The sequence below is a fragment of the Camelina sativa genome, chromosome 4, assembly GCF_030686135.1.
Source record: "Camelina sativa cultivar CO46 ecotype springtype chromosome 4, ASM3068613v1".
Lineage (NCBI taxonomy): Eukaryota > Viridiplantae > Streptophyta > Magnoliopsida > Brassicales > Brassicaceae > Camelina > Camelina sativa.
In genome coordinates, this window is record NC_141883.1 from 24,517,086 (window position 1) to 24,543,069 (window position 25,984).

At 36.6% G+C, this 25,984-nt stretch overlaps 7 protein-coding genes across 9 annotated transcripts; 3 read left to right on the top strand and 4 right to left on the bottom strand.

Moving 5' to 3' along the window:
* The first annotated feature begins 156 nt into the window (after positions 1-156).
* On the top strand, positions 157-3,255 carry LOC104781489 (xylan O-acetyltransferase 1). Its single transcript, XM_010506173.3, has 5 exons — positions 157-1,138; positions 1,247-1,418; positions 1,534-1,733; positions 1,822-1,980; positions 2,593-3,255. The coding sequence occupies exons 1-5, from the start codon at positions 510-512 to the stop codon at positions 2,939-2,941; spliced, it is 1,509 nt and encodes a 502-aa protein (XP_010504475.1). The 5' UTR covers positions 157-509; the 3' UTR covers positions 2,942-3,255.
* Positions 3,256-3,325: 70 nt separating this feature from the next.
* On the bottom strand, positions 3,326-5,866 carry LOC104781488 (putative glucomannan 4-beta-mannosyltransferase 14). The gene is made up of 8 exons (XM_010506172.3): positions 5,395-5,866; positions 5,203-5,301; positions 4,846-5,098; positions 4,653-4,763; positions 4,433-4,569; positions 4,228-4,341; positions 3,739-4,133; positions 3,326-3,658 (listed from the first exon to the last, which is right to left on the bottom strand). The coding sequence occupies exons 1-8, from the start codon at positions 5,710-5,712 to the stop codon at positions 3,484-3,486; spliced, it is 1,602 nt and encodes a 533-aa protein (XP_010504474.1). The 5' UTR covers positions 5,713-5,866; the 3' UTR covers positions 3,326-3,483.
* Positions 5,867-6,348: 482 nt separating this feature from the next.
* Positions 6,349-7,673, top strand: LOC104781491 (uncharacterized). The gene is made up of 2 exons (XM_010506175.3): positions 6,349-6,592; positions 6,840-7,673. The coding sequence occupies exons 1-2, from the start codon at positions 6,557-6,559 to the stop codon at positions 7,413-7,415; spliced, it is 612 nt and encodes a 203-aa protein (XP_010504477.1). The 5' UTR covers positions 6,349-6,556; the 3' UTR covers positions 7,416-7,673.
* Positions 7,674-9,184: 1,511 nt separating this feature from the next.
* Positions 9,185-10,516, top strand: LOC104781492 (pentatricopeptide repeat-containing protein At3g56030, mitochondrial). The gene has a single exon (XM_010506176.3). It carries the CDS (start codon positions 9,381-9,383, stop codon positions 10,395-10,397), a length of 1,017 nt encoding a protein of 338 aa, XP_010504478.2. The 5' UTR covers positions 9,185-9,380; the 3' UTR covers positions 10,398-10,516.
* Positions 10,510-15,868, bottom strand: LOC104781493 (UTP--glucose-1-phosphate uridylyltransferase 3, chloroplastic). 2 transcript variants are annotated; one of them, XM_010506179.3, is made up of 17 exons: positions 14,784-15,868; positions 14,490-14,667; positions 14,259-14,408; positions 13,954-14,115; positions 13,675-13,847; positions 13,522-13,588; positions 13,237-13,394; positions 12,823-12,981; positions 12,441-12,532; positions 12,268-12,362; positions 11,860-11,937; positions 11,640-11,735; positions 11,478-11,552; positions 11,295-11,386; positions 11,038-11,200; positions 10,900-10,960; positions 10,510-10,804 (listed from the first exon to the last, which is right to left on the bottom strand). In XM_010506179.3, the coding sequence occupies exons 1-17, from the start codon at positions 15,521-15,523 to the stop codon at positions 10,686-10,688; spliced, it is 2,658 nt and encodes an 885-aa protein (XP_010504481.2). In that variant the 5' UTR covers positions 15,524-15,868; the 3' UTR covers positions 10,510-10,685. The 2 variants fall into 2 exon arrangements, with proteins under 2 accessions (XP_010504481.2, XP_087367623.1); XM_087511497.1 differs by lacking the exon at positions 14,784-15,868 and having other exon boundaries at positions 14,259-14,398; positions 14,490-14,630.
* A 392-nt stretch (positions 15,869-16,260) lies between these two features.
* On the bottom strand, positions 16,261-19,724 carry LOC104781494 (putative inactive receptor-like protein kinase At3g56050). Its single transcript, XM_010506180.2, has 6 exons — positions 18,967-19,724; positions 18,796-18,859; positions 17,816-18,225; positions 17,491-17,681; positions 17,272-17,404; positions 16,261-17,180 (listed from the first exon to the last, which is right to left on the bottom strand). The coding sequence occupies exons 1-6, from the start codon at positions 19,070-19,072 to the stop codon at positions 16,585-16,587; spliced, it is 1,500 nt and encodes a 499-aa protein (XP_010504482.1). The 5' UTR covers positions 19,073-19,724; the 3' UTR covers positions 16,261-16,584.
* A 1,495-nt stretch (positions 19,725-21,219) lies between these two features.
* Positions 21,220-24,028, bottom strand: LOC104781495 (protein HOTHEAD-like). Of its 2 annotated transcripts, XM_010506181.2 has the most exons (5): positions 23,798-24,028; positions 23,045-23,686; positions 22,069-22,472; positions 21,432-21,970; positions 21,220-21,328 (listed from the first exon to the last, which is right to left on the bottom strand). In XM_010506181.2, the coding sequence occupies exons 1-5, from the start codon at positions 23,877-23,879 to the stop codon at positions 21,250-21,252; spliced, it is 1,746 nt and encodes a 581-aa protein (XP_010504483.2). In that variant the 5' UTR covers positions 23,880-24,028; the 3' UTR covers positions 21,220-21,249. The 2 variants fall into 2 exon arrangements, with proteins under 2 accessions (XP_010504483.2, XP_087367624.1); XM_087511498.1 differs by lacking the exon at positions 21,220-21,328 and having other exon boundaries at positions 21,411-21,970.
* Positions 24,029-25,984: the final 1,956 nt, after the last annotated feature.

Sequence of the window (25,984 nt, forward strand, 5' to 3'; positions counted from 1 at the left end):
CACACAAAATATTCATGCAAATTCATCAACCCACAATTGTGTTTTCTAAGGTCCCTTTCTTTAGGTGAGGACTGAGACAAGCTTTTAGAATCTTTGAATCCACTCTTCTCTCCAAACTCTACTTTGCTATAACAACAACTTCAAAATAGGTTAGTTAAGCGAATGAGAGATTACATGTTAAGTGAAAAAGAAGAGCAACTTAGTATTTTATTTTGTTTCTTCACCTAAAAGCCTTTTGAAAACCAGTTCAAGATAAACCCATCTCACCAAACTTATTAGAATCACAAAAACTAATTAACGTCAAAACAAATCAAATTTAAATCTTTATTCGTTGCTCTTATATTTCCCATCGATCTTTCTCCCTCTCTCACAAACATTCTGACATTTTAGAGCCAAGAGAATTTGTTTTTTTTTGGTTTTTTTTTTTTTTTGATTTAAAGTTTCAATTCTTCTCTTTATATATATATAAAAAAAAACAAAAAAAAAAAAAACAAAAAAAACAAAAACAGATGCAACCGTGGAGGAGAAAATTTCCATTGTTTGAAACAGGAGTAACAATGAAACAGAGGAAGAACAGTAACCTCTCAATCTTCGTCGTCGTCTTCTCTGTTTTCCTCTTCGGTATCTTCATGTACAATGAAGACGTCAAATCCATAGCCGAGTTCCCTTTCTCAACCTCAAAACCTAGTAACGACGTCCACGAGGAGGTGACGAAACCGATCACTACTACTGAGATTACAACAACAACAACACTACCGGTTCAAGAATCGATCAAGACCTCAGACCAGCCCACAGGTCAAGATTCCGTTGGAAACGCAGACCAGATTCAGGAACCGGTGAAAAACGCAGATCCTGATCAAGATTCAGCGGACCCTGTTCAGGAAGAAGGAACGAAAACAGAGGAAGCGAAAAAGATTGAGCTTTTCTCTGTAACGGAGGATGAAGAAGACGTGGAACTGCCGCCGGAGGAGTGTGATTTGTTCACCGGAGAATGGGTTTTTGATAACGAGACGCATCCGTTGTATAAAGAGGATCAGTGTGAGTTCTTGACGGCGCAAGTCACTTGCATGAGAAACGGAAGAAGAGATTCTCTGTATCAGAATTGGAGATGGCAACCTAGAGACTGTTCTCTACCAAAGTAAAACCTCTGTTTTTTTTTTTTTTTTTTTTTTTTTTTTACAATCGATTCTTTGCGGTCGGTTTAGTTTTGTTTAGTCTCTAATTTTTTGTTTGGTATGGTGAAAAGGTTCAAAGCGAAGTTGCTGTTAGAGAAGCTGAGGAACAAGAGAATGATGTTCGTTGGAGATTCACTAAACCGTAACCAATGGGAATCAATGGTTTGCTTGGTTCAATCAGTGGTTCCTCCCGGTCGAAAAAGCTTGAACAAAACCGGTTCTCTCTCTGTCTTTCGAGTTGAGGTAATTGAGCTGACTAATTAGTTTCTTATAGTAATAGAGTAGTGGAGTTGCTTATTTTGAGAGTAGGTAACTAGTTAGGTAATTAATATTTTTTTTATTTGTATGGTTTTAAAAGGATTATAATGCGACGGTGGAGTTTTATTGGGCGCCATTTTTGGTGGAATCGAATTCAGACGATCCAAATATGCATAGTATACTTAACCGTATCATAATGCCTGAGTCCATTGAGAAGCATGGAGTCAACTGGAAAGGTGTTGACTTTCTTGTTTTCAACACTTACATCTGGTGGATGAACACATTCGCCATGAAAGTCCTGTAAGTGTCGTCTGCTACAATATTATTGCCTTTTATATTATGCAAAGTTTGTGAATTGAGATAATGGAATAATTGATGATGAAAACAGACGAGGATCGTTCGATAAAGGAGACACTGAGTATGAAGAGATCGAACGGCCGGTAGCGTATAGGAGAGTGATGAGGACTTGGGGAGATTGGGTGGAACGAAATATTGATCCTCTACGTACCACTGTTTTCTTCGCTAGCATGTCTCCTCTCCACATCAAGTAACTATTCTTTTTCTTACTTTTCTTAATTACCATTTGGATTTTTACGTTAGGCTGATTTTTTTGTTGCTTAATCAACTGAATTTAGCTAGTAATATGCTTTTGCTTGCAATATGATATTACTGACAATTGACAAATTGAGAGCTCACTCTCCATGTTTTCTACTAGGATCACCTTTTCATATTTTTTTTTAGGGCAATATTATAGACAAAGTAATATACATAGAAAAAGTTCAGTAGAACTTAATGCGGACTGACTTCATTCAATTGACCTGCTAAATATTAGTATATGTGAGAGTTAGTAGTATTGTGTTTTCAAACTTTTTCTCTGGTTTATTCCAGAACCAGAACATAATATTTATAACCTGCGGACGTATCGTAACTTGAAAACCAAGAAACTAGTTACCAGAAAAATAGATAACAAGTCCTTGTCCTTTGAAAAAGCCTACATAAATATACAAATTCAGCAAAAAAAACATAAAAACTCTATAATCTTTCACTTTAACGAGTTGGTGAAACCAACCACCACACATTATTTTTTTATAGTATGTGTTTATCGTTAAGAAAAAAAAAGTATAAAATCTAATTTTGATTTGTTGTTGTATGATCTTAGGAGCTTGGATTGGGAGAATCCTGATGGAATCAAGTGCGCGTTGGAGACGACACCGATCCTAAACATGTCAATGCCCTTCAGCGTAGGAACAGACTACAGACTGTTTTCAGTAGCGGAAAACGTCACGCATTCTCTTAAAGTTCCGGTTTACTTTCTCAACATCACCAAACTCTCCGAGTACCGGAAAGATGCTCACACTTCGGTTCACACAATCCGACAAGGCAAAATGCTGACGCCGGAGCAACAAGCCGATCCCAACACTTACGCAGATTGTATCCATTGGTGTCTTCCCGGTCTACCTGACACGTGGAATGAGTTCCTTTACACACGTATCATATCCCGTTCGTGACCTATAAAGATAAACAAACAAAGGAAAAAATATTGTTTTTGAAAATCTTTTCTTACTTTTAATTTCTTTTTTTGTTCTCTTTGCTCCAAGGTGCCTCGATGGTTTATATTTTGATGTCATAATGTTCATAATTTTTCTTGAATTGTAATTGTGAAATGTTTTCTTTAATGGTTATTAGAGTGTCTAGTAGGATATTTTAACTGTGTTTTGTACTCATATGTCAATGAGGTGGGTAACAAAGGATGCCAAATGTTTCTTTTTTTTTTTGTTCAACTAAGTGAGTAAAACTTGCTCACATGCACTGTTTCTTTAAATGGTCTCCATTTGTTTATTCACCGGCAAAAATAAATATAAATTACATCTCTTGCTAATTGCTAATTGTGGTGGACTCTTAAGAGTTTGGAATGGTGCTATAACTCGAAGTTAGATCGTTACAAGGAATAAAACTGTAACATGATGACAACACCATATCTTTTTATATCTCTATACAACCTCTTGAAAAATAGAATGTGTAGGAGAAGAAAGAAGAAAGAAGAAAGAAGTTAAGTGTCTCGTCGATTACTCGGAACCGACATTCCAATGTAGCCAACTCCAACAACGAAGAAGGCAACAGACTGCAAGAAAAGATATATATAAAGGTATGTCTTCCCGAACACAAAGTCGTAGTATCCACATATGAATAGATACATCCCAACCGTTATCTCTCGCCACCTAAGTCTGCACAAATCCAAACATATCACATCATTATAATAACATACATTTCGCGCGATAAATCTAGGCGGGAAAACAATTCAAACCTTTCAGGGAAGCTATAGTGACTACTAGTAGCTGTAATGAGGTTTTGCGTGAGAGTATTGCTTTCTCCTAGTTTTTGTGTCACAATCCATTCTTTAACTCTACTAGTCTCTAGCAATCCAATCAGAGTTCCTTTACTCCTATGCATCGCCATGACATTCTCAAATAAGATCCAATACAGTATGAGGTAAAAAGATTTTGGTGTTGCAATAGCGTTCAGGATAGTGATGGTAGCTGGAATGTAGATAGTAGTCCATTTGGGGACTTCGATTTCCGGGAATATAACGGTAGCGGGCAAAATCAGACAGTAGAAGACGAATGTGAAGAGATGCACAACGATCTTCCTCAAAAAGAAGAAGTTGTATACCAAATATGCCTTCTTCCATATAGGCACATTCTGTTTCAAACATGTTGTAACACAAAAACGATAAAGGTTTCGAACCATACTTGTGCCAAAGGAATTATATTTGGGGTATATGTAATCTATCAACCTGGTTTTTTATAATCTCCATTGCCATTTTCTTGAAGAGGTTTGCTGGACCGCAAGACCAACGATGTTGCTGAAACCGGTATGCTTGAAATGAGCTTGGAAGCTCGTTTTTCACCTGAATTAAAAAAACTCCCAAGGTTATTTCAGATAATATTAGTACAAGTTGAGTCATTGCCTTTAATTTGAAAGGTTCTTGATTACAAAACCTTAACATCGTCGAGATACACAAACTTAGAGCCGCGTAAATAAGCTCTAACCGCTAAATCCATGTCCTCGACTATTGTGCGTTCCTTCCATCCTTCGGCCTCATTCAGAGCTTTGATTCTCCACACACCAGCAGTACCTGAGGTCAAGGTGTTTCTTTATTCACTTAAATCAGGAGTATATAATAGAAAACACACAGGAGAATGTATGTGGATGCTCCACCATTGAATCCAAAGAAACCAAGTATGGAAGATCCAGACTTTTGCTCTACTGCAAAATGGTAGTTAAGGGACATCTCTTGTATTCTTGTCATACAACACTCATCGGCGTTCCCTGTCACACAAGCAAGATAGATTTAACAAATCGACTAAAGCGGATCTTTAGCTAACTCGAAAGTGAAGTAGAAAGATCTAACCGTATTTCCATCCAGCTTGTACAAGAGCTAACTCAGGGTTGTGGACAAGAAAAGGAACAGTACGTTCAAGAAAATCAGGTTCAGGCTGGAAGTCAGCATCAAAGATAACAACGAAGTCGCATCCTTCCACATAACTATGCTTCATTCCTTCAGTGAGAGCTCCTGCTTTGTACCCGTCTCTACCACTTCTAACCTCCGACTTTATGTTTATACCTTCGCTCGACCATTTCTTACACTCCAATCTAACCAGTTTCTATGATAGTTTAAAGGCAAAAACACTTCTTTATAGATATTGAGCCTGAGACAAAAGGATCAAAGGACATTCAAATGAGCTCAAGAAGGGTTAAAGGAAAAGACCTGACTCTCTTCGTCGGTTGAATCGTCAAGCACTTGAACGATCATCCGATCAAGTGGCCATAATAACTTGCAAACAGCTCCTATCGAAAGTTGGCATACCTGTTAAAAACATATGTCACTTGTGAAACAGAGTTCTCTGTTATAAAAAAATTATGCTCTGTTTTGTTTTTTTTGGTTTCCAAAGCAAGTCACCTGTTTTTCGTTGTAGATTGGGATCTGAATGAGAACCATGGGATGAATGCTTGAAGGGGCTAGCTCAACGTCGTCATTGTTCTTAAAGCTTTCCCACTTGAGAACTTTCTGTGGTGTTCGTCTAAGTAATTTGCCAATGGCTACAACTATAGCCATATATGCTGCATCTATAAACAACAACACCGAGATAACCTGACATAGATTCACCATACGTTTCAGTATCGGTACGAGGAAGATGAACCTGGTTTGCTCCAATACGTATCCAATCACTCCCAACACGCTCAAGTCGTCGAATAATCCATCAGAAGATGTCACCATTGCACAGATAATTGTAGGTACACAAAAGAGAGAAACTGGCTCGAGAGGAGATTAGCAGAAGAAACAAAGAGAAGAAGACTTATTAATCTCCCTGGAGAAATAAAGCTTAAGGAAGATCCGACATTCTTTTGTCTTTCCTACCATCTCTGTCTTTGATTTAGTAAAGAAGTCTTTTGTTTGATTAAATATTTTATCGAGACATCACTCGACATGTGTAGTCGTGGATCGTGATCACTAAGAATTAAAAATACAAATTGGTTATGATTGAGCTGGAATTGGTTGTTAACATAATACACATTTACACCATGTCTTAGTATTAAATTAGTAATGTAATAATATAATGACACAATCAGTATCTCTGACTTTCGTTTAAATTTAAATTGTCTGATCAAATGAGATTACTACTAGTAATCGTTGCATAGTTGGACCGATTTAGCGAAAGGTACTCTACCAAAAGAAGACCATCGATCAACAAACATATGTGTGAATGGGTCATTAAAGACAAGAGGTTTAGGTTGTCAAATAAGCAGTTTAGATGATCTCATTCAACTACACAAAGTCAATGCTTAGTAGACCATTCTTTAATTTTATTTATTCAGGGGATATTGTAGTTTTTGATTAAAATGTGAAACAATTTGCAACTTTTCATAAAAGAGACAGCGTGGTTTTCACGCGGTATAAGAAGAGCGAGTGGGGGAAATTGATCATCTTAAGGAAGCAGAGGAGAACCCAATCTTTGATTCTCTCTCTCTGCTTTAGCTTCTTTCACTACCACACAGAAACAGAGCTTCCCCCGTCTTCATCTTCCTCCGTATGCGTCACTCTTAATACATACGATTTCACAATGTCCGTCGCTCTCAACGCCGGATTCAGTTCTCCGGTAAGTGTTTCCCTGTCTTCTTCTTTTGATGACCCATCTAAGATTCGTCTAGTAATTGGGGATGAATTGTTTCTGAAAAATCGAAAAACTTTCTCGTTACCTTGGAGATTCCTGCAACTAGGTTTGATTTTGTGTGTTAGCCTCTTTGATTGATTGGTTTCTCTATGGATTCAGAAAAGCTTAAATCCTTTTTCTATGGATGCTTTGTTTTTGCTGATAATAACAAAAATCTTATCTTTTTTTGAAGCTTCATAACAGATCCCATCCTACGATACCGTTAAAGCCTTCACCTTTTGTGCCCAACATCTCTCTTTATGATTCAAGAAGGTTACTTCTAAGCAGAAGAAGACTGGTTTTATCTTGTGTTGAGAAAAACGACAGTTCTATCACAACAACATCTGTTGATTCTTCTCCCTCTTCGGAATCTTCTAGTAAACCAGCAAGTGAATCAGTTGAATCAGGAAGCAATGGCTCAGCGAAAAAAGCACCATTGACAGCACGAGAGAGATTAAGAGCAGCTCGGGTTCTAAGCCGATACACTGAAGCAACACCTAAACCTTCAAAACCTAGGATGGGAAGCCAGCTTCTTGATGTGCTCAAGGAAAGTGATAAGAAAACAAAGAGGAAACCGGGTCTGCCCGAAGCTCCAACCAACATGCTTGATGATAGCAGGAGAGGGATGCCAAAGAACGGCCTTACGTTTGATTTACCGGGAGGCTCGGATATTCTCATCATTGCTTTCTCCTTTGTGTTCATAAGCACAGTTATGTTTGCTACTACTTTTCTTGTTTGGAAACTCGGTGCTATACACTTCAACGAATAGTAAAGTTGAGGGATATGGACAAGTTTTAATGGAAGTTGGAAACCATCAAGCAGAGAACAAGAGAGGGAGAGAGGGTTTTGTGACAATGTTTAGTTATGCATACTTGGGAAATGGGAATGTTCATCATTTGGCAAAGCCGGTTTGAGTGTATATACATATACTGTGTAGTGTGTAGTACACATAATTTTGCTATCGACTCTCTTTATGCTTGATTTGCGAATTTTAATCTAAACATTGTTAGCTTTCTTTTATATAAAACAGTAACGGTAATGGATTCTTTAGACCCAAAACGCCCCATGTAACCCTTCTGTCTAAACACCTAACGCAAGAAAGAAATCTGCAAAGATGTATCAGGTTTGAGGGAGTAAGAAAATCAAGAACGTTTATCTTAAGAAGAGAACGAGAGAGAGAGAGAGAGAGAGGGTTTTTGTGGCAAGGTTTTTAGTTAAAATCCATACTTGGGTGTTATTCATCATTTGGCAAAACCAGTCTGACTGTATATATTTACTGTGTAGTGTAGTACATGTGCTTTTGCTACTAACTTTCTTTCACATAGTTCGTTCCCAATACAAATCTTCACAATGTAATTTCTTCCTTATAATACAGCCAAAATAAGACTAAAACAACCCATGTAAACCATATGTTCGAACACCTAAACAAAGAAGTCCTCAAATACTTAAGAATAAGAATACTATTTTGAGAATAGGGAGAACAGAACAGTACATGCTTAACTAACTAGTTGAACGAATCAATGATGGTTACAATATCTTCATTAACCTTTCAGCTTCGCAAGATCACAAGCAAGGGGATGAGCTATGGCTATATTAATGTTCTGGTTTAACAATGTGAGTGGGAAAGGTTACCTCTTCAGGCATTTGGACCAAGACTAACCTACAATGAAACGTTAAACTTACAGCAGCTCTAGGCTAAAACAAATGAGATTATCTGGCCTAGTAAACAGGTAATAGTTGAGCTTCTATCATAAACCCAGATTGATGCAGCATATAAGAGAGGAGTGTTGATCAATAAAGTAAGCCGTATAGAAACGAGGAAACAATAAAAAGATTTACTAACCAAGAGCATTTGTGAAAAACTATAATTCACACATAAACATAGGAACTTGACCATCAGAAATGATTGCAGACCAGATGATATCAGTTTTTGAATCACTAGTTATAAAAATTCTACAATATTCGCAAATGCCTTAAGATCAACTAGTAGCAACAATGAGATGATGATATAAGCTAGAGAGACAGCTATTAAATTGAAGTTAATTGATAAAGAGGAAGACAAAAGCTTAACGTTAATTGAAAAATCCATTAATCCAACAGCAAAAACTTGCAACTTAATACAACAAAAGTAGTATCAAATCCCGGGAAGAAAGAAAACAACTGAAGCAAACGAAACACAAATGGAGAAGGGGAGAAACCGAAAGACTAGCGGGGGCAGGTAGATGTGTCTATTTAGATCGCTGTCTCATCTTTCGTCTCTTCCTCTTCAATCTCCTCATACGCTTCTTCTTCCACTGAAACCAAAAACACAAAAAAAAAAAAAAAAAAAAAAAAAAAACCAGATCCACGATTAATAATTATTCATTTTAGAACGAAAATGACTAAACTTAGCTAAAAGTATGTAACAAGACAGATCAGATGAATCAAACTACGAACTCAGTAAGATTGAGAGATCATTTTACCTTAGCTCTCATCACTCCTTTTTGCTCAAAACCCTAATCCTGCTGAGAGAGGTGACACAAAGAGGATGAAAGATCGAATATATATTCTAAAAACCCTAGACAATGAAACGAGACCAATGATAGGCTTTTAATATTGGGCCTTTAAGGCCCATATATTCTCCCAAAACAAGTTTTAGCCCAATAATCTCAAGCGCCAGTACTGGTCTTCTTCTTCTTCTTCATTTCTAAAGTTCCGGCTTAAACCCTTATCCCCGTCGACCTTAAACCCGACGATGTCTCTTCTCCGGCGATTTGTCAAAGAAGCAAACAATTCCAGATTTCTCCTTCAATCGATCTCGGGACGTTCATTCTCAACCGTAAATCCCAATCCAATTTCTCCTCCTCGCCATCGTCGTACTACCGCCGAATTCGATAACCTCATCTACGAAGCCGGAAGCTCAGGCGACTTCGAAGCCGTACGCCGTCTACTCAACACCCGCGTCGTAAACGCTTGTTTCAACACAACCGCAACATTCAAATTCCTAACAAACACCGACTCTTACTCCTCTTCCTTAGAAGATCTCCGCCGTGTTTTGCCTCAGACCGACGCCGGCTACACTCGTAAACACGCCTACGAAACTCTCATTGCGCGTCTCTGCAAACTCAACCGGATCGACGACGCTCTGATCTTGATCAACGATATGGCGATCGGAAAATTCGAGCTCTCAACCTCCACGTTTCACCCGATCTTAAACACGCTCACGAAGAAGAACAAGATCGAGGAAGCGTGGCGCGTTGTGAAACTGATGAGATCTCACGCCCTTCCGATGGACGTGACGTCATACAATTACTTTTTGACTTCTCACTGTTACGACGGAGACGTGGCGGAGGCGAGCAAGGTGTTGAGGAAGATGGAGGAAGACGAGGATGGAAAGGTTATGTCGCCAGACACGCGTACTTACGACGCGCTTGTATTAGGCGCGTGTAAATCGGGGAAGGTGGAAGCGGCGATGGCGATACTGAGGAGGATGGAGGAAGAAGGGTTACCGGTGTTGTACGCCACGCATGCGCACGTTATTGGTGTGATGGTGGAGAGTGGCTATTATGCGCTGAGCGTTGAGTTTGTGATGGCTTACGCCGGGAGAGATAAGAGATTGGATGAAGAGAACTTGGGGAGTTTGGCTAGTAAGCTAATCAAGAGGAAGAGGTTTAATGAAGCTAAGCTGGTTTTGAAGGAGATGAGTGTTAGAGGATTGAGAATGGGTGATGCTTTACGTGATTTTTATCAGACCAATGTGTTAAAGTCTTGATTTTGATTACTTTTAAAAAAGAGACCAATGTGGTCAATGAATCTGTATGTATTTGTGTTGTGGCTTCAAGTTCAAGAGTTCCTGTGCAAGTATGAATTTATGGATTTTACGATTCTCAAGCTTTTTTTTTTTTTTTTTTACATGAAAGAGAAGTTATCAGATAGATGGTGAACTGTTTTGTTTAATTTACAAGGGAGCAACATTTACAGCACAGTACACTTTTCTAGTTTTATTTTCAAGGACAAGGAGAGGTTTATATACTTCCTTCTACTTCTTGTGTGGATTGGGTTAGTTTTGTGAAACCTCTACTTGTTGAAGATGAATGTGGGATCCATTAAGTTTGTAGTCCCAATACCAGCTTCCTTTTTCCGATACCTCTTCTTTCATTGCTTCTAAGTTGATCAATACTATGACAGTAAACCAAATAACGCAATCAATAAATACTAGTGTCCGATTAGTTTGGCTTCTTATCTATCATAGGTTTTATATAAGATTCACTGACCTGCATTTCCTTGTGTGATCTTCAGTATGTGACCGTCGGGTACTTCGAAAACATGGTTTCCCTGCATTAAAATATAGATCACTTGGTTGGAGGAAGAGACTCTAATCCATCAGACACTCCCTTGTTACTTTACTTTACCTCTACGGTTACATTGCTGGCTTCGAATTCTGCATTTCCGTGCAATATGATTTTACAAGACTCAAGCCGGTTCACATCGTTTCTCCAGTAAACATTTGATTTACTGTTCCAATCGATTCCTCGGTTCACTACCTTGACGTTATGCAGTTTACACTTGCCACACCTACAAAATCAAGTTTTATCTGAATTCAAATATGCAAAAGCAAAACCAATAGACATGTATCTTACAGAGGTAATCAAGTACAGGATTTTCCTACCTTAATCCATATTGTAATATAGGTTCACCATGATCATTGATAGTTGTTGAACCCATGGCATTTTCAGCAGTGATGATCAAGCTACCATCAACCTATGGGACAAGAAGTTGATTGAGAATTTAAGAAACTCAACACGATGAAAGCTATGTGAAATCTTGTTGGCAGGATAGAAATATTGAGAACCTGAACGTTGTTCCATGACAACTCTGCAATCTCTAGTTGCACTTCTGAGCAACTGGAAATGGACCCTCCCTTGAACTGTTACGGCGATTATATAAGATTCATCATAATAAAGCATTTGCTAGACTTTCTGAAGCAGACAACAAAAGCAGACAATTGACTTACTTTCTGTCTTGAAACTTCCCAAAGAGGACCAAGGGCAGGATGCAGAAGAATGAGATACGGAGGTGGCGAATCCACATAGTTATCGTTATGTTCAATCTATAGAAGTCGAATAAAATTATTAACTCTTAATTTGAAGTTGTAACAGATAAGATTCACACTGGCATTCTGAAATAGCAGTAGTAAGAAAAAGTCATATAAAGTATGTGTCTATGAAACTAACCATGGGAAGTTTTATATCACATTCCGTAAGGAGCTCATATGCATTTCGTAGTATATCTAACAATGCACCATCTGGAGTCTGTAGAGAAATAGATCAGTTTCAAAAAATTAGTTTAAGTTTAATATATTGCGAACGATGATATAAACTCCTAAAGTTTATTTGAAGTAAACATTTTAAAGTAAGAGACTGACTGGTGATTCCATTTGAGAAAAAAAAATAAGTTTTGAAAGTCAAAAGGAATCAGTACGGATTCCATTTTAGCTATAAGCAGCAGTTACGATTTGACTGAGGCATCTATTTAGAAGTAAAACACCACAAAAATAATCTCCTAAAGTTACATTGCAAAATCCATGCAATGAGACAAGAATAGACAAAGAAGGACTAAACAATTGGCTCGAGAAAGGTAACCTGGTGTAATGCAGCACTTGCGTGTGGTTTCTTCTTCTTAGCTGAAGAAGTGACCTTTCTTCGTTCATTGTGAACAATATACGTATCCAGTTTATCTGGTAAGATAACATCAAGAGTCAGTAATACCTAAAGACAGATACATTTACATTGCAAGTAATTCAAAAAAAAATTACCTTCTAGATTGCCCTGGCATCTAGATGGAAACTTATTTAAGAAATTGTCTGCTATGTTTTGCATTGTGCATTCCAGTCGACCACCCAAAACGCTGCCCAAAAGTAAAGTAATAAGAAAATTGCTAACGATGATATCAACTCCTAAAGTTTATTTGAAGTAAACATATTAAAGTAAGAGAGTGACTGGTGATTCCATTTGAGAAAAAAAGATAAGTTTTGAAAGTCAAAAGGAATCAGTATGGATTCCATTTTAGCTATAAGCAGCAGTTACGATTTGACTGAGGCTTCTATTTAGAAGTAAAACACCACAAAAATAATTGTGACACTGACATATAACAAGGGAACAGAAGATCACTCAACATAAATGTTCAGAAATACAAACCTGTGATAGTCTCCGTACTGATCAATGTACTCAATTCGCTTCTTTGTATTAAGAACCATATTTGGTAAGCTTTTTGCATTACTGCTTGACCCAATTGACTCGGCAGAGTGTAAGTCAACATATAGAATGTTTGTATTGGCAGGGAAATCCGCCTGCAAACTTCAAAAGTAAAAAAGGAATAATGATTTGATTTTGCACTCTGAGCTGAAGAATTATATGAATATTGAAGAATCACACTAATAAAAAGCACTAGTTATTTTTTAACCAGAGAACAAGAAAAAATAACTAACACTATAGACAGACAACAAAAGAGAAGATAATTCACACATTTTTGAGTTAAAACAGAGATACTATGAATCAGTTCTCGGATATGCACTTTAAGCAAGAACAAACTCAATGATAGAAATATCATACCCATCTGAGGAAGGAGAGATTCCGAATTTATCAAATTCTGTGTACTCAATGCACGATATACCATATTCCCACTTCCCATCAAAATTCTTCTTCTCCATCAATACATTAATCCCTTCAGTTGCTCCAGCATTTCTTTTACAGGATGCAAACCCAAGTTTCTGCCACATTAAATACCAGTTGCAATCAACACCAGATGCTCTCCTTATCATCTCGAAAAGTGATACATGAAATCTTTTGAATCTATGTGCAGTATGTAGGTTATATACTTATATGATGCAAGTCTACCTTATTATACCGTAAGCCAATCCCAGCAAGGGCCAAGAGGGTAACATCTGTGGCAGCCACAACATTACTGCAATATGACAATTATAAAGACTAGATCCAGATAGTTCTGATTTTATTTTAATGAACAACTTCACAATGGAACAAGTAACTAACCTAACTTGGCGAATGGTTGCTCCCTTTCTTCCATGATCGAAAAACCATTTAAAGACACCTTTGTCGTAAGCCAATTTCCAAATTGCGCCATGACCACCAGGTTTACTAACAGGCACAAAGGGCTTCGATACTAACCATTGACCATCTTCAGCACTGACAGCTGGGACGAGAGGCTAGATCAAAAACCACATAACATTAACTGTGTGTAATAATACTCAAATACAGTTGTTACAATTAAACAGGTAACAGAAATCAGAAGAAAATGTATGTCTGTGATACCTGTTCAAAGAGTCGGAAATTTGATTGACCTCTTCCAAACCATTTGAGCCGTTCACAAAGCGAAGTTACATGCTCATGGTTGTTTTTTGCAGCACTTGTCATAATGGCAACAGGTGTGACACATTGCTTTCCATAAAGCTTGAAGTAAAGGAACTCTCTAGCCTAGCAATTAACAAAAAAAAAAAAAAAAAAAGATATATAACATGACTAGTGCACATGAACAAATACAGTTGTTCATCCATTAAATTATTCAAATATAGACAAACCCACCAAGAGTCACTCTTAAGTAATTAGTGAATATGTACCTGAAGATCTCTAATAAGTCCCTCCAACAAAGTTCGTCCACAATGAGCAAGCATTGCTGCAGGAAGGCATTCTCCTGTTTCTGTATCAACCAACCCTAATCTGTCGGCTGCACCTCCTAACGGATATATTTCACCTAAGTCTGGCAATCCCTAATAATAAAAACAACTTATAATCCAGAAACCATACACACCAAATTCCGTTAACTTCAAAAACCATAACACAATACTAACCTCAATTCCCCATAGAGCCGCCTGTGAGGCATACTCTTTCCTCTGAGTGAGGTCAAGAACGCTAGGAGTATGCATTTCTAAGTACTGACAACCCAATGATTCTTCAACTATATGTGACCGGCTAGTATTACGCCTCTTAGTTGATTGGTAAAGAAGCTCAAGAACCATAACCTGATATCTGACACACAATCATGCATGTCTCAGCAGTGTATACAATCCCAAAAACCAAAAATCAAAAACTTTCGAGGCATCTTCATCAAATTCCATGTACTAAACGAAGTTAAGAATTAGTACCCGATGATTCCTCCAATGCAGTCGTAGAACTGTTCAATTTCATCCAGAAACTTCAAGAACTTTCTGAAGTGAGCAATCTCCTCTGCACCTAAAACTGTATCCATCTCTCTTCTACCACCATTATAGCCGCTACTACTATTCACATCGAGCCGCTCAATCATCTCAACCAACGCGTAAAGTGCGTTCTTCACAGAACTTCTCACTGTATACTCCTCCTCCTCTTCTTCTTCTTCAAATCCTTCCTCATAATTCATACAAAGCGCGTGTTCTTGCCCCGCAGCGATGACACACTTAACGAGAAACATCTCTTCCGAATTCAAACCAAGTGAACCTAAAACCTTAGAAAACCCGCCTCGATTCTCGCTGAAGAATCGACGAACTCTGGGATCAGCGTCGATGACCGCGTCCTTCCGCCGCAAGTCCTTGGAGGAAACGTCTAGTTTCGATCGGAGAGACTTGAGCCGACCGATTTCCGATAAGAAATCGTCGGATTCGGGAGGAGTCGGTGTCGGATACTCAACAGGTACGGTGGACACGTGTCTCACCTGGTGGTAATTATTACATTGCTGGTGCTCGCTCTGCGGATACTTCGAGAACAATGACGAAGAAGAAGAAGGGAGGGAGAGCAGAGGCTTTCGGAAATGCAGAGAGGTGAAAGAGGAAGGAGACGTGGAAGTAGTGCGGAAGTGGAAGAGAGAGAGGTGATTCTGGTGAATAGGAGAAGCTTGAGGATTAGCCATGGCGGGTTGGTGAAGATGGATGGTTACAGTAGGAGAAGGAGGAGGAGGAAGGGGTTTTGAAGAGAACCCCAAGGAGGGATAAGGAGAGATACTCCGAGCATATACCCACCCTATAGATCACTACTGTACGATTTTGCTTCTTCTTTTCTTTTTTGTCTTTGTTTTTTTTTTTTATTGTAAAATAAAAAAATATAATCCAACCAGCTTCCAAGGATTTGATTGTGTAGACGATGTGTGATTGTCGCGTGTTGCAATCTGTAATCCGACGGTTCAGACGACACCGTTTGGATTACACCGATGGGCCATCTTTATTTGTTCATGTCGACTCACACAACATTTTCCTTTTTTTTTTTCCTTCATTTTTAACATATTTTGTGACACAAGAGTCACAGCGGTAATAAATATTTAACTAATAAATGCAAAACGATAATGACAAACTGAATTACATATGATTACTAGCTACGAATTACGATATCTTGCATGTGGATTAGTATTACTAGCTACGATACCTTACAATTGCATGTGGCATAATAGGTGATGGAGTGTTAAATTTGCGTAGGATAATCGGCAAATTAATTAAATTGTTAATTATGCATTGAATTTACTGAATTCGATTCTTAAGACTGCAATTTAGTGAGAGATAGTATATCAAATTGTGAGTACCATCTTCAACTAAATTATTTGACCGAGAAAAGCTTCTGAAATATATAATACTTTGGTCGGTTTTCTCTAAAAGATACTCCAGAAACTGATGATTTCAAGATTTAAAAGAACGTAGTAACTAATTTACAAACACAGTAACCACCATCCACAATTATGCACACCAAAAAAAGGGGTCTTACCGTGAGACTCGGATCTGTTCTGTTTACTGACACATATAAGAGCAAATGGATCCATCGGATCTTTTTTTTATATAAACTAAGTTCCATAGATTTTATATATATAGATGAAAGTAGCCTAAAGAGAAGCCATGAGAGCTTCCAAAGAGACTCAAAAAACCTCACTCAATCTTCATATTAATACTTACAGATTTGTTGTGAAGCAGAGTAGTCGTCGTCTCTTCACGCTGTGGACAGCACTTCCAGCTCTGCCCACCAGAGAGCTGAAAGTTTTGGAATCGCATCGTCTGGTGATAACCCTGTGATCTCCCGTAATCTCCCTGTCACTTCCTTCATTGTCGGTCTCTGTTTCGGGTCTGCCCTTATGCAGCTTTTGATCACTTCGCCTATACTCTCAATCTTCTCATCAAAACATTCCAATGTTGGATCCGCCATCTCCCTTAAGGTCTTTCCTCTCAAGAAATCAGCCAATCCAGTATCTATTGAGTCGCCTTTCCTAACCGACTCTGGGAGTTTTCCAGTCATCAATTCGAACAACAGCAACCCAAAGCTGTGAACATTGTCTTCTTGTGTTGTTTCTGTAATGTTTGTATCTATGAGTGCATTGGTGCTGCTTTCCGTCTCTGATGGGCCTTTTAGGTACCCGAAATTGAAATCTGCAATTTTGACTGCGTAGTCCTCTGTGAGTTGAACTGATGATGAGAGAAGACTGCTGTGGACTATAGGTGGTTTGAGCCCGTGCATATGGTCAAGACAATATGCTATGCCCATTGCTATTCTTAGCCGCATTATCCAGTCCAAGTGCTCTGACTCTTTATCTGCGCAACAAACAAATATTGTTTCCTATTTTAAATCGACAAACCTTACAGTGTAAATGAATCATATGACTAAAAAAGCTTATTTACTTACAGTGTAAATGTTCAAAGACTGATCCGTTTGATGCGTATTCAAAGACCAAGATCCTAGTGAAAGGTTCATCTTCTTCACAGTAGCCAAGAAGGTTGACAAAATTCTTGTGGTTTATCTTGGATAACAATTCGATCTGAAAAGTTCTCCAAAACAAAAATGATAAGGCAATATGAATCAAAATCCATACAAAATATAGGGGAACTGGTTGACTGGAAATACCTTCTTTCTGAACTGCATTTCTATGTTATTTGTCCATTCTTTGGCAGAGGCAGTAGCAACAGAAGCCACAGCTATCTCCACCCCAGTTGATAGTGTCCCTTTGAACAATGTACCAATGGGACAAGACCCAATGACATTACTGAAATCTTCACAGGCAGCTTCGATCTCAGATCTTTTGAGTTTGGGGACACCTGAGTAACCAAAGTTGCACATCATTAATATGGGAAGAAAATTGAGTTGCCAAGGACAAGCATGTCGATTAAAACTCAATCTTTCAGAACTAACAATGCCACTTAGTATAAGCGAGTAGACAAAGGCAATTTACCAGTTATGAACACTTTCTGAAGCTGTCCACTAAGACCTGTACGCCAAGGATTCACAGATTTCCCAGCCTTAGTTTTGAAAAAGAAGACACCAGTAGCTAAAAGGATGATAAACACAGCACCACCAAAGCAGCCAGCCACTATAGGAACCGAGTTGTTTGAAGAAGGTTTGGAGCTTTTTCGTAGGCTAGGAAAATTCACAAGGGGCACAAAAGGAGGTGGAGCGGAAACATGTCGTGCAGGAGGACTTTGTTGTGGCGGAGGTGATGTTGAGGATTTAGTAGTGGCAATAGGTCTCGGAGAAGATGACGGAGGAGTAACTCTTGCCACAGGGCGACCCTTGAAAGAATTCAAATGGGTGTACGGGTTACGAAAACGGCCAAGTAATTTCCTGTGAAAACCAACTGCTCTCCTACAAAAGAGAGAAAGGCAAAATGAAACTTGGGTATAAAAGGAGAAGAAATAGAAACATGTAACTTAATCAAGTGGGAAAAAATGATTATACCACAGCACTGCAGCAGTATCAAAGTAAAAAAAATCAAGCAAGTCTTGGAATAAAAATGCATAAATACACAGTGTCGGTGTTCATGTAGTAACACTCAGAAACAGTATTAGTTCACTCAGAAAACAAAAAACAAAAAAAATCTAAAAAGTAAGGTGTTGGTGTTTAAAAAAGTCATAGATCTACAAATACCAGCTACATTGATGTTGATGTTACAACCAAAATTCATGTTCAAAATCATGTTTTGCAAAACTATTCATTCTACATTGTGAGCAATCAACTTTAAAATTAGCTAAAACACTAGATTAGATCTTAGCAAACTCAGAAACCTAATTTGAAGAAGTAAAAAAACACCTAATGTATAAATCTGAAAAAAAAACCAACAAAGAGGTCTTCTTATCTAATATACTTAGAACTTACTAAATCAATCCAGCTGCGTTCAACAAACTAAAATAAAAGAAATCGAAAGCTGAAACTTACAAATCTTCAGCATCTCTATCTGATGACAATAGATCATTCGTCACGAATTCGAGAAAACCACCACCTGAAATACGAAATCGAAACAACAATCAGAAGGAGGAACTTGTTTCTATTTTTACTGGGAACCAAAAAAAAAAGTAAGAGAAAATAAATAAAAAAACAGTTAAATACCATGAAATTTCAACGAATAGGAAGAACCGAAGCTCAAAATCACCAGAAGAAACACGAGAGCACGCTTTTGAAGACATAATCGAACAAATTCCCAGTTCTCAGTCATCGTGTGAAGACGACGACAAGTGGAAGCAGGAGCTAACGCTACACGGAAGCTGTAAAAACCTAAGGCTCGATTTGAATCTGATACCGTAGATTCGAATAAGTAAATCAAAAAGTTAAACTAAAAGAAGAAGAAGGAGAAGAGAGAGGTATTGAGTTTTTGAGTTCGCATGGCGGAGGAGACGATTTGAGAGACCCAGAGGAGCAAACATGACTTTTCAACTTTCTTCCTTTTTTTTTTATTCTTTTAATGTTTTTAAAAGCGCGTGTCCCCGTGGTTTGGCCCAAATATTAAATTAAAAAGGATACAGACTACAGAGAGTAAAAAAAATTGCAATAACTTCTTCAAGTTGACAAAATTGTAAAAAATTTAAAACAATAACTGCTTTATTTTCTTGTGAACATAATAATATTCAACTGTATAATATAAGATGAGAGTAACATTTTTATCATTTACAGATTATTATAGATTTTTTTTTAAAATAAATATAGAAAGATATAGGAGAATCTATGGACCTGAAGATGCCGGAACTCAAAAGGATTCAAAAGAAAGAGGCCAAAGCCACCATCCCCACCGTCGAAAATGACTCTCTTTTTGATGTTAGCCCTATTGTGTTTAAATTTTAAAATGGTTTTAGGCTATTTTATGTTTTCTTATGTTTTTGTTTTAAAAACAAAATAAAAAGATAAACACAAAAATGTCCACGTAGAATTTGTCCTCTTTTTTTTTTTCCCCTTATCAAAAAAAAATTGTCCTTTTTTGTTGTTAATGATGTGTTGGGGATAATGGAATGATTGAAGTTGAATGATTGTGTTTTTGTGGTATTATGGATTAAGAAAATGTGGAGTGAGTTTATTCTGATGACTGATTCAACGTGGAAGTGTTTTCCTTTTCTATTTATTTGTTTTTGGTTTTATTTGGCTTAGCTGTAGCTGTTTGTTAATTTTTTTCTTCGTTTTCAATCCAACTCTTTGCCATGTGGTCATAGTCATGGATGTAATGGGAGTATGCCCCATTTTCTATTATATAATTTTCTCTACCATTTCTCAGATATTTTTTAAGTGTATATAGAGAGAAGTGTCCCATAATTGTATTCACACCGCCCACGTTTTGTGGTGTGTTTATACGGTTAAATGGGAACATTTTTGTTTCGCCCCCACAATTGTAAAGAAGTGTTCCATAATCAATCTACTCTTCCACGATCTGTTTCTATACATTTAAAAAAAAAAAAAAAAAGAATCAACAAAAGTTCGACAAAATGGTTTTGTTAAATACTATGAGCAATCCAATTGGCTTGATTGAATGGATCCGAAGAATATAAATGGTTAGTTGACCATAACGGTTTCGCCGTAATCTGAAAGTCATCGGGGTTTTGATTGGACGAATCAAAGAGCAATCAGCCACTCATAATACTAGTAGTATTATTATTTACAAAATTCACCGCCATGCCTACCGCGTACGTACGTAATCTAACTTCATCCTTACGTAAGTTTATGCTGTCTCTGTTTCGATCACCTTTATACTTTAGTGCGTACTGATCTCGTTTTTTGTCTTGCAAGTGTATGCACTTTCATGGGAAACTTTGCTTAAAGAATATATTTGACAGTCAGACAGTGCTGCGGCATATAATACTTATAAACTAACAGCTTGATGGGCGCTAGGGATTTAAAAATATAATGGGAAACCTTAAAGATCAATGCATTAATTAAATTTTTCATTGACTTATTAAATGGAACAAACAAACCATGCATATGGCAGCTGTGTGTAAAAAGATTCAAAACCTTTGTATATAATACTCTTATTCTATATTGTACATTAGGGGTTTAATTAGGACCACATAAAAAATATTACAAATTAACATCTGAAAACTTTAAATAGTATAAACTAACTGAAGCTGCAATTAGTCACATGTTAGTGTTCATATGCATGTTATATTTTTTAATTATATGTTATTTTATGTGCTTATAATTTCTTAATTATACGATTCTTTCAAAACCTTACATGTTCTATAGAAACTTTTATAAAGATTAAATTCTATAAGTCATCATCATATATATGAACAGTGTGTACTTATGAGAAAATCTCCTCTCATACAAAGTATGTATCAATGTATGTACTTATCGAGTTCATCGTTTCATTTTTTTTTTTCTTTCTTATGTGGATTATCTGATTTGGGACCTCTACAATTCTATTTTAGTTGTTTCTTCACTATTTTCCTGAAAAGCCGCCCTCTCTCGGAGAATCTTCTGGCCCATATACCTACACTTTAGAACTCTCCAACATTAATCATGTCTAACATATATTGTATAAATAACTTGTTTGGATCATTTGTTTCGTTTGGTTTATGCATGTACATGTTTACCTTCCGAGCATCATGATTGTGGCTTGAGGATTAGTCCCCGGGGTCTTGAGAAACGTGGATGCATCAATGACCCTCAAACCATCAATCCCTAATACTCTGTAATCGTTGTCCACCACTTTCCCAACTTGACAACCTCCATGGTAATGATAAAGAGTCATCACTGTATCTTTACATAACTGTTTCAAATTGAACGTCGAGGTTATATGCCTTGGCCTCAAATTAATGGGAAGGAGAAGAATGAGATCCAACAGTCCACGCCCGGTCACTCCAGGGAACTTGTAGTTGGAGTATGCCTTCGAATCTATCACTTTAATCAAAGTACTAAGTCCTTCAACACAATTGTTCAAATCCTCTGGCTCTTGGTAGTAGTTGAATGTCACTGAAGGATTATCATCTGGATTTGTGTTCCGCAGCTCCAAGTGACCTCGCGAGAGCGGTCCATCCACTTTCATAACTATCCCACCGGCTTGTGCCGTCACGTTGAATCGAAAGTCCAAAGATTTGAAAAAGTTTGAGAGGGTTTTGGTAGGGAGTTCTATCTGCATATACATCATAAAAATAACACCTTAATTAATTAGTCTTGTGAATAACAGTTTTACATAATGTTTAGTGATATTAATTAATTGATTATATATACCTTATTGAGAAGATTTATAACACCATCGAAGAAGCTATGGGTCAAACTAATAGAGACACTTAACCCACTTAAACCTTCAATATAACTACCAAACTGTGGGATGCCCGCGATTTGGACAAGGGACACTTCTACTGGTTTAGGTGAAGGGACTAAAACAGGGTTCATGGGGTTATCACCCATTCCTTTACCCACCATGGGGTGATCTAGGATGATTGGATTCACTCCATGGGCTGCAAGATGGGATCTTGGACCAACACCACTCAACATCAATAGTTGCGGGCTTGCGATTGCACCCGCTGATAAGATCACCTCGTTCATTGCGTCCTGATCCGCTAATTCTGCTGTGTGGAACACTCCATTTGCATCTCGGAATATGACCCCTTTGGCTTTAGGCTTTTGACTTTCTGTACAAAAAAAAAGTTGATCATAATCATAGGAAGGGAACAATGTGTGTGTTCATGTTCAACGAAGAATATACTGAGAAGGATGACGACGACCAAAATGAATGCCAAAATTATATGATACACTACATTACTTAAGAGTTAAAAACAACAAAGCGAACCATTGAAAATCATGATTTAGAATTAAGACTTAAGAGTAAAAAGTTTATAAGTACTTTCATTTATTTTAATTCTGTTATTCCAACTTTTTATTAACAGAATTATCTAATTTTATTATAATCAAAAGTATCTTTAAAAAAATAACATCTTTCTTATGTTATAAATAGCAAATAAGTGTTGTGTATATATTGTTAAAGTGGATTTTTTTTATATTGGTTTAAAATGTAGAATGATTCTGGTAGTAAATTTGGTTACGTGTAACACCATATATAAGTCTCTCTCGCTCGTCCTAACCCTCACGAGTCATGCCGTCTCGTTCGCCAATCTTAAACCTCTTAATTATGGAAACCCAACAAAAAAGAGTTGAGGGTGACTTTTAAATCTTGCTTGAATAGTCTCAATTATCAATCAAATACCTTTGGTAGTGAAGATGATCTTATGAACAGAAGCATGCAAGTAGACAACAATCTTGTCCGGATTAGCATACTCCAACAAATTTGCCGCCGTGTGTCTATGACCATCCTCGTCTATTATCGTACCGCCAATTTTCGTCCCATGAATATGTTCGTACGTAAAACCATTGTACGGAGTCACTCCAGCTTCCAAAAGGCCGTCTCTAAACGCCGATTGCCACCCCTTAACCTTCGGCTCGAACACCACTTTCTTCTCGACCCACTCGTAAGCCGCTTCGACCTCGTCTCTCTCCCATCCTGCTTCCGCCACGAAGTCATCTTCCGCACGTGAGTAGAACCCCGCGTTTATCACCGTGCCTCCGCCGAGCACCCGCGCGCGTGAGTTGAATACACCGTCTTGGGAGATGAAAAGCTGCGCCCATGAGTTTGGAGTTATGTTCAAGAGTGTGTTTACGAAGTTGTTGATGTCTGTGGCCGTTGGGTTGTCGTAAGGGGAACCACCACGTTCGAGAACTAAAACGGTAGCGTTTTGAGAGAGCGTTGCCGCTAGTGCACATCCGGCGGTTCCTCCTCCAATGACAATATAGTCGAAGTGAGACAACTTTGGTGCTAATGTTGCATCTTTTATAAAACTATAATAACCAGCTTCACGACAATAAAATAATAAACCAAAAAGAAAAGTTAAAATCAAACATATATACTATGAATAATTTAAAAACTCGTAAACGGAATGTTTAGTCAAAAGAATCATCGTACATTTATCGGAATAACACGAACCGTGGAAGATGAAAATTACTACGATAACAAAACGAAATAATCGGAATATATGAACATCCATGATGCTATAAAATTTTGACCGACTCCGAAAATATAACTTTAATTTGCTTAATTTGTACGTAGTTTTATCATTTAGGGCATAAAAAGACTAGAATTCATCCGCTTTATATAATGGCGAATTATATATACGATCCTCTTGTTCAGAGCCGTATATAAATTAACAAACAATATGAACCTTATATATGTCATCACGGTTACGGCATATTCTTATTTCGATTGTGATTTTTTGGCGTTTTCCCTTTTACCACTAGGCATGGAGTCCCCGCGATATCGCGGAAAACTCATTTTAGTAAAATATTTATTACAAAAATTCTTTAATTAAATTTATTTATTAAACTATTAAAATTCTTAAACTATTTAATAAAAAATTTAAAAACATACAATTTTTTTTTAAAAAATTCTTTATATTTTGTTTGAAAAATATACTTTAAAAAATAATCTTACCTTCACATATGATTAAATAAATAATTATCAATGCTACACAGTACACACATCAAATTAAACAAATTTTTATGATTAACTGCCATGAGATTACATTGCAGTCGTGTTATTTCGTTCGCTTTTATTCGTAACCTTTCGTTCACATCTTTTCAATGTAACCTTTTATCTGTATCTTTTTATAAATATTTTTTAACTTCTGAAAAAATGAATAAATGCAATCTACAGTCGTGTTTTCTCTTCTTAACCTTACAGTCATATTTTTGTATATTTTATGAACTATTACAACTTGTTCTCTTGTTGTCAAATATGATATGTAAATGATTATGTTTTTAAATTTCTTTCTTTTTGTTTTGTTTTAAATGATAAAATTATGAATACATTGTATATGACACTATAAATTTCTTAAATAATCATATAATAAATTACAAATATTAAAAATATTAATTGAGGACAATTCTTAATATGACATAGTGCTTTGTTTAAATTCATTTAAATTAATTATTTTTATATTTTTTAGCATAACTCAAACATATTTCTATTTCCAAAATCAATTTTTGCTGCATAAAAAATAAATATTAATATCACTATTCAGTCAATCAGTTAGAAAATTACCAATCCTCTCAAATTTGAATATAACTAAACAGAAAATTATCACATATTTTATTTACTTGAATCAAAACTCAGTTATATGTTCATATAAAAAGAATATATCTATTTTCGTAAAGGCAGCATTGTAAATGAATATATAATACAAACAACTATCGTTTTATAGATGAAACATATTTCTATATAAAACAATCTATAGTCATTAAATATTTTGGCAATTATAATAGATTATATATATATAGTTAATCCAATATTGAATGTATTTACTACTTATTTTTCTCCGCCTAAGATGCTGGTTAATTATCCTGAGTCACACATAAATAAATAATATAATAAATATTAGAGGGGAACAATAATAATTAAAACTTATAACAATAATATTTAGGTGTATGATGTAGCATCACAATGTGTGCGTCAAAGGAAGATGGTCGGCCAAGGACGATCGGGTTCATTGCTCTCACATGCTCCTCTCTTTTTTGGTAGTCAGAATCCAAAACCTTTTCAAACTTTTAAATATTTCATATTCAGTATCTTTTGTTGTTAAGATTTTAATTTGATTGTATTATGACTAGAACTAAATATACAAATTCCTTTAACCTATATAAAGTTGTAGATAAGTCTTTGTCGTCAAGATAGTTTATTGGACAATCATCTCAACCGTCAATTTTTCTGTTGATCACCGGTTTTCCATCTCCCAATAAACTGAATATTCCCAACAGTAGAAAATATGATATAACGAATTTTAATATTTTATTTTTATTTTTACCTCATAATCAGAAATTTTTTAAAAAAATAGAAAAATAGAAATCCATATTGTTTTCTATAATACAATTAGTTTTCTAATCAAAAAGCATGGAGTAGACAAATATATACTTGTGACCAAAAAAAAAAAGTCAAACATATAAGAGCCAATATGCTCTCATTTACTGAAAAACCAACATGAACCACATTTTTTAACAGCTAAAAACAAAAATTTTCGTTTGGATTCATACCTGATAACCCTCGATGAATAGATGGTTAAAGAGAGTATCTTAAAATTACTTAAACGAAAACAAAAAA